The 14,767-nt window shown below is 34.0% G+C and overlaps 2 protein-coding genes across 2 annotated transcripts; one reads left to right on the top strand and one right to left on the bottom strand.

Annotated features, from left to right (window-relative positions):
• Positions 1-1,517: 1,517 nt before the first annotated feature.
• Positions 1,518-2,444, top strand: LOC116895248 (olfactory receptor 8D1-like). Its single transcript, XM_032896568.1, has one exon. The coding sequence runs from the start codon at positions 1,518-1,520 to the stop codon at positions 2,442-2,444; it is 927 nt and encodes a 308-aa protein (XP_032752459.1).
• A 4,815-nt stretch (positions 2,445-7,259) lies between these two features.
• LOC116895247 (olfactory receptor 149-like) lies at positions 7,260-8,195 on the bottom strand. Its single transcript, XM_032896567.1, has one exon. It carries the CDS (start codon positions 8,193-8,195, stop codon positions 7,260-7,262), a length of 936 nt encoding a protein of 311 aa, XP_032752458.1.
• Between the last annotated feature and the right edge of the window lie 6,572 nt (positions 8,196-14,767).

The following is a 14,767-nucleotide window of genomic DNA, read 5'->3' as shown; positions in this document are numbered from 1 at the left end:
TGTCATATGCCCTAGTCTCTGGCTATGAACCTACCCTCATATTGTCTTAACCTGCATTTCTAAATGAGAAATATTTAACCCTTTAAGGGTCTAAAAGAATTCAGTGTCATAAGGTATGAAAAGCACATGAAAGAAATGAACATAAAATGTATGAAGATGGACAGATAGAAAAGGGGAGGAAGAAGAGGGCAAGGGAAGAGGGTAACCATTATCTCTATCAAAATAGAAGATGTAACTTGGTCTGATAACAAAGTGTCATCCAACATGGCTCCATTACAAAATTATTTCACAGTGAAGAAAAGATTGGCCCCTTAGATTTTAATGTTTCTTGGGTAGAAATATGTAGCACATCCATTAATTGTATAGATCCAGTGTCAAAACCATTGTGGGCATCAGTTAACAAAATAGTCAAGTATAGTTACATCGTCCTTTTTTATCATGTTCTGAATAAAATACCCTTGTCCTTTAATGATTGTCCTTTGGATTTTGGTGTTTCGCGGGTAATGCCTTTTAACCTTATAATTAGGGTACTACATAGGTGATATTTTGAGACTGGTTAAGATGGAGAAAACTCTCCTTGTGGAACTTGGGGTAAGCAAGTGTAGATAGGCTGCAAAGTTTCATCACGGTGAACTATGGAAATAGCTATTTAACAGTCTGTATATACATAGGAGGGATTCAGGAGTTGTTAGGTGAGAGACAGTTTCCTTCTGACAGTGATTGAATGCTTTTTACACATATACATTTATACCTTCCCTCCAGATAGAGATTGAAAAAACTGATATTCAATTCAGTGGGGTTGAGACCTTACCATTTCTTTTTTTTGCAGGTATTTTGAAGACAATTTTATGTAAGGAAACTGGAGAAAGAGTTGTAGGATTTTCCACAGCCATTTACTCCGTTTTAGTTTCTTGATTTAGTTCATTGAAATGTTGTTGGGTTGGTTCATATAACTTGTTGTTGTTGTTGTTATTGTTTTTTTGTTTGTTTGTTTGGGGGTTGTTTTCTGGTTTTCTGAGAAATGGTTGAAAAATGGAGCCTCGGTTGAGACTATAATGAATATGGCCCAAACTGCTGTCAAAGCCACATCAATTCTGTCTCAGCTCCTTGAGTTGTTTTAAATGAATGACAAAAAAAAAAAAAAAAAAAAAAAAAAAAAAAAAAACAGTTTCTACTCTTCATCTGTCTGCACATACTTCATTTTCTCCTTAGGGAAAAATTTATTTTGCTGCTCCAAAAAGGAGAAAAATGATGTTTCTAAGTCAGTAAGGAAACACTTTATTCACAAAATCCTAAGGGAGAAATTTAAAGGATATAGATTTAGGTCCTTCAACGGGAGATGAAAATAATACATTTGGCACATTTGCAACCTCCAATTTAACCTTTAGTTTTTTTTTGGAAGAGGAATAAAGATCTTCAAAGATATATTTAGTTATTATATGAGGTCAGGCATTTTCCTTGTAGTATGATAATACACTAAACTCTGATTTTTCTATTGCCACAGAAACCATCAAAGAATGGGCACCGGAAATCATTCTGCAGCAGTTGTGTTCATCTTGGTGGGATTAACACAGCAGCCTGGGCTCCTGCTGCCCCTCTTCCTTCTGTTCCTGAGCATCTATGTGGTGACAGCAGTGGGGAACCTGGGCATGATCCTGCTCATCTCAGTCAGCCCACTGCTGCACACTCCTATGTACTATTTCCTCAGCAGTTTATCCTTTGTTGATCTCTGCTATTCCACTGTCATTACACCCAAAATGCTGGTGAACTTCCTTGGGAAGAAAAATATGATTGTCTATTCAGAGTGCATGGCCCAGCTCTTTTTCTTTGTAATCTTTGTGGTGGCCGAGGGTTACCTCCTGACTGCCATGGCATATGATCGCTATGTGGCCATCTGCAGACCATTGCTCTATAATGTGATGATGTCCCCTAGACTCTGCTCACTGCTAGTACTGGTTGCTTTCATCTTAGGCTTTATGTCAGCTTTAGCACACACAAGTGCTATGATGAATCTGAGCTTCTGTAAATCACACATCATAAGCCATTATTTCTGTGATGTTCTTCCCCTCCTAAACCTCTCCTGCTCTGACACAAAGCTGAATGAGCTTCTCCTATTTATCATTGCAGGCTTCAACACCTTGGTGCCTACACTAGCTGTTGCTATCTCCTATATCTTCATATTCTGCAGCATCATTCCTATCAGGTCATCAGAGGGCAGGTCCAAAGCATTTGGAACCTGCAGCTCTCATCTCATGGCTGTGGGGATATTCTTTGGGTCTATCACCTTTATGTATTTTAAGCCTCCTTCAAGTAACTCCCTGCAGCAAGAGAAGGTGTCTTCTGTGTTCTATACCACAGTAATCCCCATGCTGAACCCATTAATATATAGTTTGAGGAACAAGGATGTGAAGAAATCATTGGCAAGATTCGTACTAAGGAGATAAGACTTACATTTGACATATGATACATGGTAGAAGTGAACTAATCTAAAGCAAATATTTTCTTTCTATTCATTTTCATTTCTCTCTTGAAATATTCAACATATCTATGCTTGTTGTAATGGGATAAATCTCAGAGTATCTTGTCTTTTAGGCAAGAACTATACCATGGGGCTGTATCTAGTATCCAGTTTTTAAAAAGTGCCTTAACATGTAGCATGATTCAATTTCCAGCAAAATAGAACATGATTTTGTAAATCTCACATCATTGATTTGACAGGAAAGCTGAACTTTTTCTTCTATATGAAAGAAATAATACAGCAGGATTCTTTAACCTAAATCTTCTCATCCTAATATTCAGCGTTCATTATTGAATTACTATTTAGCCCTAGGGTATGTCCTCTCGTGGACCATTTCAGGATTCACAAAGAATTGTGAGTCATTCTGTTAAACAGGCTCAATAGAGCAAGCTCAAATTCTTTAATTCAAGTTTACAACGACTGTGTCATATTTGGATGATATTATTTTACCTCCTTTCCCCCTATCTTCCAAACCTTATTTTCCCTCCTGTCCTCTCATCTGTAATGTTTCTTGAGCCTTAGAGGGGAGAGTATTACAAAAGACTTCTCAGGCTCCATGCCTTAGTTATCACTTTCGCCCAGCCTTTTAGGTAACCATTAGTCTCTATTTACCACACTGTTCAGTGTAAATGTACGCGTCTCCAATAAGTGCTGAAACAACTTTTGCTTATGTGTATAAACAAAATGGAAGACAGACTGTAATTATGACTATTTAGAAAATTAATATTAGTATTTTCCATCACAGAACTGATCTGTAGACTGCAGATGGAATCTGGAATTTGAGGAGCCACTCTCTACAGTAGTGTCACCCAAGTGGCCACGGAAGTCCAACACAGAGTTTTAATCCCAAGGATGCAAATGGTCCTGGCCATAACCAGGAGACAGAAAATGTAAATATAATGTGAGAAGTGATTGTTAGGGAAAAGGGGACTAGATATGAGGAAGATGGAGATGAGAGAAGCTGCAGTTTAAAGAAGAAAACTGCAAAATGCGTGAAACATATGTATGAAATTGTCAAAGTACAAATTGTATACTTTTTAAAAAGAAAACCTGCAATGTGAGAGATAGTGAGTTGCTTAATAATACATAATATTTCTAAATATGCAACTGGTTTGTAGGTCCATTCATTAATATTTGAGAGGACAAAACAAGTACACTAGAAAATCAAAAGCAACCCAAGAGAAAAACAGTTGAAGATGGGAAGTTTTAGGGTGCAGCTTCTGCTCAGTGTAACTTAATGTGGTTTTCTATTCAGATTATTCAAGATTCTCAATTTCCATTTGGGCCTGACTTTCATGAGTCAATAGTTCCTTATACCAGGACAATAATAAGGAAGTGTACACCTACCTCATCATGATTATTATTAAGTATAAATTGTTATTCAATTAGCTGCAATATAAGAAATCCCCAGAGAATGTAAAAATTAGGAAAGAAAGAAAAATAGTTAGTTTTAATTGCTGACTATATAATAGCTTACTCCTAAATCCCTAGAGAATCAGTAACAAAACTAACCTAAAACTTCAGGATAAATTAATACCTCAGAATTCATCTACAAAACATAAACACCATTGTAATGAGGAGAAAATAGAACATAAGTACATGTACTGAAGAAAAAAAGTGAAGAATTTATCTGGGGGAAATTCTCAAATTCTCCAAAATAAATCCAGAAGCAAACTTAAATAAACAAAAAGACCCTTAATACTTGAATAGAATGTATCAACAATTAAAGATACTAGTTTTTAAATTAATTTACAAATTTGACAAAACACTAACAGAATCTCCATAATATTTTCATGATTCTTGCCAGTTATTTTTACGTAGGGAAACATCATACACACAAATTTATGCAGGGGAAGTTGAAGCACACTAAACTGCACATATTTAAGGAACAAATGTAACTTTGATACACTTATAAATTCTAAGACTATTGCTGCAGTCAAAATGACAGTCATTTTGATTATTTTTCATGACTCTTCTTTTGACCTCTGCTTGTGGACAATAGCTGATGTTTACACAGTCACAGAAAACTGAGAATGGCATTTCTAACATTTTATATAAATAAATATTTTATTAATATGTGCTTAGGTTTTCTTTCTCAAAGTAATCATTTAAATGTTATCTATAAATCAATTTTTAATATTTTGAATTTTATTGTATGCATGGATTTATGACAGTATATCACTTAGTTATAGGTGGTCATCAGGGTATTTTAGTCTATTACAATTAGAGTTGTTATCAATTCTATAATGGTATGATTATATATTCATATATATATAATTTAAACAAATATCTCATTAGAATCCTTGTACATTACATTAAATAAGCTCTGAGTCATTCAACAAACAGCCAATATGCTTCTGAATGAGATAAATTTTAAATTTTCAACTCCTATAGATAAGTTTTATTTGGTGTAATTTAAACCCAAAATTTGATTTTATACTATTATTTTGATATTATCAATTTTAATGTATGTCTATTTTTATGTTTTTCGAATTTGCTTATTCCAATGATAGAATATACAAAATGTATTCTCATGTGCTCAATCATCATTTATTTATTGTATCAATTTTGTTAATATTGATAACACTGGCTAATAATTGAATCAGGGAGGGGTATACTCAAAAGACCCGACTATCTTTGCCAATTATTGACTATTGGTATGATTTATTATGGATCATATTCATTAATATTTATTCTTCTGTATTATATGAAAAAATATACTATCAACAGCCATGAGTCTGTTGTGTATTAACAGATATATTAAATTTTAGATTAGACATTTTCATTAGGATTCTTTCCTTACAAAAATTCAGAGAAATGATCCAAATTTGAGATCAAGATTAAAAGATTGAGGTATCACAAAGCTTTTGTCTAAATTTCTAAAAACAATTTTAATAAAAATCTGACATATATTTTTCTTTAAATTATTATTATACCCAACTTACTGAGAAAAATATAATCATCATAAATTGTGATATTGAAGCAAAATGAATCTATTCCTTTACCTACTAAATACATTACATGTTTTTTGTACATGCCTCAGAACAAATCTATTTTGGGCCTAGAGGAGGCATCTAGGGCAAGACAGACTTTGTCAGGGTCTTGCCATCTAAGTGACCTACTGATTGTCAATACTGATTCCTTTTAAACAGCATTTTGCTTTGCTATTTCACCATCCTATCAAGTGACCAACCTGTCCATTGATGTTTATTTGTTCAGTAAATAGAAAACATTGCTTATATGATATTTTATCTTTTAATGAATGATTTTGGAATGTTTTTCTTTTTGCAGTTATATTATAATTATATCATTCCCCACATTTTTCCTCCCCGCAAACCCACCTCTATGCCTCTACTATTCTCTATCCAATATAGGGCATTTATTTTATTTTATTATTTTTTAGCAGTTTTTTTCTTTTCTTTTTTTTCCTCCAACTTTATTAAATTGGGTATTTTTTATTTACATTTCAATTGTTATTACCTTTCCCAGTTTCCAGGCCAATATCCCCCTAACCCCTCCCCTCCCCTTCCACATGGGTGTTCCCCTCCCCCTCCCCCCCCCATTACAGCCCTCCTCACAATAATCATTAACTCTTCTTACAGCTAGTGAAATCCTGCGTCTCAGAGGAAAATTTGCCAGTGAACTGCCACCTTCCTACACCTCCAAAATATTTAGCATCTAAATAGTTTTCTTTATACCCACAGATAACAAATACCCTTTATAGATAAGAAATATAAATATAATTTTAAAAATAATGAAGTAGAGACTATGGCTCAGATCCCAGAATCTGTTTCAGGAATATCACAAATTCATATAACTCTAGCTCAAAAGGGTTTGAGATTATCTTCTGCACAAAGAGCTTAAGAACAAACAGAATGCATATATTCACAAAGACATACACATTCACTCACACACAAGCATGAATGCATGCACACATGCACACATTCCAACATATAATGTTTTTAAATAAATAGATAAATAAATAAGACTGGGATTCTACCTGAATATCATTGATGAACACAGGGGAAAAGGAAATCTACAGGAAACATAGAAATGACAGCTTCTCTGAAAGAAAACTGTGAAATGACAAATGAAGTGCACCATAGACTATGGAAAAGCATTAGTATGTGCTGACAATTCCAAATCCAAATTCAAATATTCTGGGAATGACAACCGACAGAGACTGCCTGCCATTCACGAAGTTTCCTCATCCACAACCTATAAATTCTGTTTTATCACTCCTTGTGTATAACTAACATGAAGAATTCATTGCTGGCTATAGATAGAAGTATTCTGTGTCATTCATAAGAACACAATGGGTCCCATCTAGCTATAACTTTTCCAAGCTATGATTCATGGCATTTCAATTATGTTTCAGAAATCCATATGATTGAAATTCTTTGATTTCTATCAAGAAATCCCAGACTTTGAAATGAAATCTCATTTATTTCAGACGTTTGGGGAAATAACAAGAAAATTATATGGTGATGAAAAAATAAATGAAAGGGAAAAATACAATTGTAGAGATAAGAGCATAAGTCATACAATGGAAATTGCCAGATATTCTGCCAATTGGAAAGAGATAGTCCTTGCTGAACAAATAATTTATTAGTTCATCTTGAGTTAATTGCCCTTAAGCTTCAATATTTCAAAGCAGTGGTGACATTTGTGTTATCCATTGCACAAAATGTGTTTTGAAGAAGCTATAGTATTATTAAAGTATTAGCATCTAAGCCTTTCTCTATCTCCTTTTAGACAGAATAAGTGCTTGCTGTAGCACTTTCTTTAGAGAACATTTTACTTCCTTATTTCTGAGGCTATAGATCAAAGGATTCAGCATAGGTGTCACCAGGTTATTCAAGACCTGAACAGCTGCATTGAGCCAGGGATTTGGGGTAGGTTGGAGGTATATGAGGACCACTGGCATGAAGGCAAGGAGGATGGCAGCAAGATGGGCACTGCAGGTAGAGAAGGCTCTGTGCCGCCCCTCAGTAGAGCGGATCTGCATAATAGAGCAGAGGATGAAGCTGTAAGAGGTGAGGATGAGGAGGAAGCAGCTAAGGGGCATCAGGCCCACACTGATGAGCCCCACCATCTCCAGGGCTGATGTGTCTGCACAAGCCAGCTTTAGCATCACAGGGATATCACAGAAATAATAGTCCACCTCATTGGGCCCACAATAAGGCAACTGGAAGGTAAGGGCAGTCAGAAAAGTAGCTTGAATACAGCCAAAAAATAATGTCCCCCCGGCCAAAATGGCACATACCCTGTGGTTCATGATTATTGAGTACCTTAGAGGGAAGCATATGGCAATAAAACGGTCATAGGCCATCACTGTGTACAAGAAACACTCAGTACAACCAAGAAAATGGTAGAAGAAGAGCTGGCACACACAGCCTGCATAGGAAATGGCTCTGCTATTTCCTGAGAGGTAGAACAGCATTTTGGGAGAGCTCACAGAAGGGAAAAATATGTCACACACTGACAGCTGGCACAGGAAGAAGTACATCGGTGTGTGAAGCCGACTGGAGGAGACGATAGTGAGAAGAATGAGCACATTTCCAACTAGGGTAAAGATGTAGAAAGACAAAAATAGGACAAATAGCATGGTCTCCACAACCTCTGTGTGGGGGATTCCCAGAAGGATAAACTGAGTCACTATTGAGAGATTACTCATAGCTTTGAGAATGTCTGTTTTTAAACCAGAATAGTGATTTCCAAGGCATGAACAATGAAGTGAAACTAAAAATTTCTCTCACACATATGTTGGTTTCTTTCTTTCTTCCTTTTTTTTTTGTTTTTTGTTTTTTCTTAAGAAAACATCCTTATGATACAGGAGCAGCTCTACATTGAGGGGAAAAAACATGAAAACAATAAAGTGTATTAATGTAACTGAGGACTATGAGGTTTTTCTCAGTTTGATACAAGTCAGACCTTGATTTGAATTTTATTTATATTGATCTTGATATGCTAATGATTAGAATTAACATTATAGGCAGAGTACAATTCATTTTGTTAAGGATTTTGAGAAGCAATAGAAAGCAGGCATAGAAAAGGAGATCAACATCCAAAGAATATTCCATTCTTAAGAGAGATTCTTCTTCCTTACTTTTGCTCTCTCGTTGAGTGTAGAAAGTGAGTTACTATTATAGGACTGAAATTTGATGTGTGTAGCTTCTGTCATAACTAGGACACAAGTGGGAGAAAAAGTCATCCCCAGAGCAAAGTATACGAATGGTTTATTCAATACCAAATGGTCTACCTTAAAAACAAACTTACACGTAAAAATTATACAGACTGAGCAGGTTTTATTTAGGAACATAAATGTATATAACAACAAATAATTGAAAGTAAGGCCATGAATTGGGAAAAAAAAAAACAAACAAACAAGGGCGGGAACATATAACAGGATTTTGGGAGGAAAAGAGAGAGGAAGAAGCTAATTGTATTATATCAAATAAATATAAAAAGAAAGTAAATAAACTATAGGATTGTGTCATGATTGGAGTAATCACACTAAAGTATATAAGATAACCCATATTTTCTAATTCAGTAGTTCAGTGTCTATACCAAATGAAAAGAATTAGGTTCATTCCTGAATATCCATCTCAGTAATTACTTCTGCACTCTTTTACTTTCCTCTCTCTTCCTGCTTCATTCCAATTGTGCCCTCTACAACACTTATGGGTTTGAAAATGTATAAACAAAATTTGTTGAAAAACTTTTTTAGGTGACAAGGGAGGAGCCAAAATATCAATGGGAATGACCTTAGATGTGACTCACAACATTGGATATGGAACCTCAGGAGGTCACCTCCTGTACAATTGACAAAAAACACCAGTGGAATGATAGAGACACCAATCCACCCACAAAATTTTAACCCCAAATTCATCCTCACTACAAGAATGAAGGCATGGGGGATGGAGCAGAGAATGAGAGAATGGTCAACCAATAACTGGCCCAATTTGGGACACATCTCCTGGTCAAGCATCAATCCCTGACACTATTAATAATACTCTGTTATGCTTGAGGACAGGATAATGCTTTTCTCTGAGAGGGCCCACCCAACAGCTGATTTAGACAGATGCAGTTACCCAAAGACAAACATTGGATGGAGCTTAAGGATTCTTTAGGAAGAATAGGAGGAAGAATTTCGGGCCCTAAAGTGAATAGAGACTCTACAGGAAAACCAACAGAGTCAATTAACCTAGAATCTTAGAACTCTCAGAGTTTGAAACAAAAACCAAAGAATGTGCATGAGCTGAACCTAGGCTTACTCTCATAGGTAGCAGATATGCAGGTTCATGTGGTTCTCAAACAACTGGAACAGGATCGATCCCAATAGCTCTTGCCTGTTTGTGAGATATGTCCTTAAAGTTGGACACATTGTCTGGTCTCAGTGGAAGAGGAAGCACCTAGCTTCACAGAGACTTACAGTGTCAGAGTCTGGGATACTCATGGGGCCCCCACTGACTCAGAGGAGGAGAGGATGGAATGTGGGTTTGGGGTTATAGAGGGGGCAGTGAGTGGGATGGAAAGTGAATATGTATAAAATTAAATTAAATTAAAAAACTTTATGGACAGAGGATCATTATCTTGACCAGTTCTCATATCTCTTTCTCTTTTCCTCGTCTTTCTGTATACATGTCTGCCTGCTTTTCTCTCTTTCTCTCTCTCTCTCTCTCTCTCTCTCTCTCTCTCTCTCTCTCTCTCTCTCTCTCTCTCTGAGTGTGTGTATTTCTTGTAGACAAAGAAATTATGTAAGTAACTGAAGACAGGTCTTGCTTCTAGGTTTTATATGCTTTGAATATAACTAAGGATTACCACAGAGATTTGGAGAATTCAGACTCATAAACACTGTCTCATGTTTAGTCTTCATTGGGACCTTGGAGACAGAACAATATAGAACTCTTTAAAGGCTTTGCAGGTATTCTAGAAGCATTGCGTATGAAGGAAAACAGGTATTGTTGACTTGTACTAGCTGTTTTGATTAACACAAGAAAGCAAACACAAATCAATAATGTCTGGAAAATTTCAACCCAATCTAGAGTCTAAATAACACATGAGGTATATTGAGTGTAATCTAAAAGCAAATAAAAAATGTCATAAATTCCCAAACTTTAGGATTGAGTTTATACATATATTATTTGTGGTATAACATTTATTATAATGTTCCATGAGGTATGGATAATGAGATAGAGATTGTAAATGACTAGAGAGAGAGAGTCTTCCTCTATAAAAACACACATAAAAACTTATACAAAAAATTGACATTGAAATATGAGTGCTTAAAAATAGATACACTTAATATGAAATTGGCAGTCCTAGCCATCTATGCAAAGAAAACCAAATAGGAGGGGATGTGTTAAAGAACCAAACAATTTTCACATTTGTAAATAAGTTTCTAAAATCCCCAGAAAATCTTATAGAAAAAATAGAAATAGAAAAACAGTAAGATCAGAAAATATTAAAAATATATAGAAATACTAGGCGTTTAGTTATATAAACAAAGAAAGGTATTAAAATTAAATTGTTCCAGTTATAATAGCATTATATACATTGTAGACAATTTTCTCAACCTGTGGTTGCAACCAGTTTGATGGTTGCATATTAGATATCATATATTTCAGATATTTACATTATGATTCATAACACTTGCAAAATCACAGTTATGAAATAGCAGTGATATAATTTTATGGGTGTGGTCACAACAACATGAGGAACTGTACTGAAAGTTTGTATCATTGGGAAGATTGAATACCAATGCTTTAAGACATAGAGATTCACCAGCCAGGTGGCTCATGACGTATAGGCAATTGCTGCTTCCTTGAAAGAGGACATGGATTCAATCCACAGAACCCACAAAACAGACAGAGAAAATCTAGTCTCTCAAGTTGATCTTTAAAGTCAACATACACAATACATATACATATATATATATATATATGGTACTGCATGCATATCTTACAGGCACACATGTTCATACAAATTCAGAGACAAAATAGGTACATTAATTCTTCATGTAAATTTATTTGAAAACAAAGATAAAGAGGTGTGTAAATTTTCAGCATTTTAAACAATATAAATATATATTATTAACTATATATGTATATATATATATATATATTTGCAGAAGATATTCAGAAAAGACACCCATATCTGTTCAAAACAGTACTTTCAGATATTGCAAGACTTAATTTGCTAAAAATTATTTTTAAGCTTAATTTCATAATCAATACAATATTAATTTGAAAAGTAAGAGAGACTTTAATGACAATAACAATTTAATTTCATAGCTAACACTAAAGCCAAATGACTATAATGAAGAGGCAATTTTTTCTTAATTATTTAATATGACTAAGATTCAGTTAATCACTTCTGCATTTGATATACAAAACAAAACAATACAATTCAAATAAACATATTTTACTACTTACTTTAGAATTACATTATTGAGTTCATGTGCCCCCTTGAAGATAGGGATATATCTCAGCACATCCAAATAGAGCATTCAGAAAATATACTCTCTTATACATGGGTAATTTATTTTCCACAAACCCTGTAAAGATAATAGCCCAAGAAAAGATTTTTCAAAGGAATAATAGAGAAATTATATAGAAATTAATAATAAAAATTCAGTTATTATAGATTCATTCTAACAATTTATACAAAGATATTTTTACATATATTATGGTTCAATTGCAAATTTTGAATATACAATTCTTCTAGGTATTAGCAGAACTATTTAGATCATCTTAGTTTCACTCATATACCAATTAAATTTGTGATTTGTTGAAAAACAAACTGAATTACTCAAAATTAAAAATTATTATGTTGATATGATGAAAGACAGCAAAATAATACAGAAAAGTTAAGGCCAGCAAGGGAGTAAAGAGTGAAAGCAAAAAGAAATACAATTGGAGATTCCTGGAGTTTCCTCACACTTTATTCCTTCACTAGAAAACAAATGAAGAAAACTAAATTCAAGTCATTGGCCAGTAGAATTGTAACAGCATGAATATACTAACAATAAATCAAGGTAATAAATTTTATAACAAGATACCTACTGCCATCAAGATATTTTGAGTCCTGGATATCTGTAAATTAAATTATTTTTGAAAATCTATCTAAACTTGATTAAAATTAAATGTTAATAAATAAAAAATACTCTGGTACTTTCTTATAAAAGAATAAAATCTTTGCTTACCTTGAGAAAAAGGTTTTCAAATTTTATATCTAACAAGGAATAGTATATGTAATTTTTAAATGTAAACAAAAAATGCTCAGGTACTTCCTCTAGCTTGAGAAAAACAAAGTAACACATTTGAATACATTTTTCATTAAAACTATTAAGTAAATTGCAAATAGTAATGAGAGAAACATTTAACAGTATCTATCAATAGAACTGCAAATTAAATCACAATTGGATACTTATCACATTTAGGTTATAATACAAGATGAAAAGACCAAATATGAGAACATAGATTGCTACATTCACCTGCTTATGAGAGATAAAGGATAATTTATAATCACATAAATTCATATATTAATTAAAACCATTTTCAGAAAAATAAAGCTTTTAAAAGTAACTGAGTATTTAGACACTCCCTACTTTCATATGTCATGTACTCAGTTAATGTAAAGTATTAATCGAAAAATGAAAAACGTATATAGAAACAATTTTTCTGCTAGATACAAGTGTATTTCTTCTCAATGCAGAGAATTAGACTCATTGTCTAGGCATGCTAGATTACTCCTTTATGGTTGAGCTATATCCTAGGTCCTGGATTTTGTGAGACAGTGTATCACCAATTCACCCTGAGCTTTAACTTACTGTGATGCTCTCATTGAGGATGTCCAACTCAATCCTAGCAAAAACACTGAAACTGAAGATACTTTCAACTTTACAAAGCATGGAATATTTTTCTGTTATAAAGGCAACCCAAGTATTCTTTGGAACTTAGAGAATGTCAGGGTTTCCTAGCCTCGGGCTCTAAGATTTGATGTGTGTACAATAATATTCATGGGATCTTCCTGCTCTCAAGTCTTGAACACCTTCAATGCCCCTTCCATCATTCCTTTCAGATACCCTTGGGCATTTTTCCTGATTTAGTCATTGGTTGCCCTGGGGGACCAATTAGACTTTAGTTTGCTAAATTCCTCATCCAGGTTAAAACAATAGAAGCTTGAAAATAGAAATGAGAAGATCTTTTCCCATGCTTCAGGCTGCCTGGTAAACTGTCCTCAGGCTGAAAGCCTCATGACAACTTCTAATGCCTGTCTATCCTGTTAAAGTATTTGCCTATGGCAACGCTCCAACACTTTCACTTCAATTTTTCAAACATTTGGGGATTCTTTAGTTACCTAAAGTGTACATTGCTATTTAAAACTAAATTTATTGAAAAGAACAGAAACATTTAGTCACTTAATGTATCCTCCCAGTAAGTCACTTCAAAAAGATTGTTAGTACAGAATATGAAAAGGAGAATTATAAATTAGTAATGTGGATATGAACTAGTCCATGTAGATTTTTTTTTTATTTAAAGATCATTACTGACTGAGTGTGTATAAGATACTAATGCATTTTCTCAAGTACAATGATTATTTTCTTATGGAGTTAAAAATAGTTCATTCAGCAGATGAGGAAAATTAAGCATTGATGCTTAATATATCACCTAATCACTTATATTACATTGTTTACACAGAGATATGCCAAAAGCACTTTTACCAACTGCATGATCTCCACGGTTCCTCTATTTCATATTCTTAATTGATCTAACAGATAATATATTGTTCAAAAATTATTTAATAGCAATGAATTAAAATACACGTGTGTACAAACAAAGTAATTATAGCAGTAAAGAAGACTAATCTATCTTTCCATCTCTAACCCTATGTTATTTCGTGATTAGTAATAGGTTCAACTCTATAGCTTATGATCTAACCAGCCACAGGTTTATTGAACAAAGAAGTAGGGTTCAGGCAAGAATATGACTTTGGGCTAGGACAAGGAAGTAGGCTCAGATAAACTGGGAATGATTATTTGTTTCTTGGAGAGAAGGGCATAGATGCAACTATAACATAACATTTGTGTCACTAATCCATCATTGGATAAAACTTTTTTGGAAAATAAAGGCTAGTAACTGAGAAAGACTGTTGATTTTTCTCCTGTACTAAAAAGAGTAGAACCCTTAGATAATAAGAAAGCAAGCCAGTAAGGTTGACATTTTCAGGTAGATTCTAACATGA

The sequence above is a fragment of the Rattus rattus genome, chromosome 3, assembly GCF_011064425.1.
Source record: "Rattus rattus isolate New Zealand chromosome 3, Rrattus_CSIRO_v1, whole genome shotgun sequence".
Classification (NCBI taxonomy): domain Eukaryota; kingdom Metazoa; phylum Chordata; class Mammalia; order Rodentia; family Muridae; genus Rattus; species Rattus rattus.
This window is presented reverse-complemented; position numbering and strand designations above follow the sequence as displayed.

Bases quoted from the DNA above. Each gene is read 5' to 3' on its own strand.
- LOC116895248 (XM_032896568.1), top strand. From the start codon at position 1,518: ATGGGCACCGGAAATCATTCTGCAGCAGTTGTGTTCATCTTGGTGGGA.
- LOC116895247 (XM_032896567.1), bottom strand. From the start codon at position 8,195: ATGAGTAATCTCTCAATAGTGACTCAGTTTATCCTTCTGGGAATCCCC.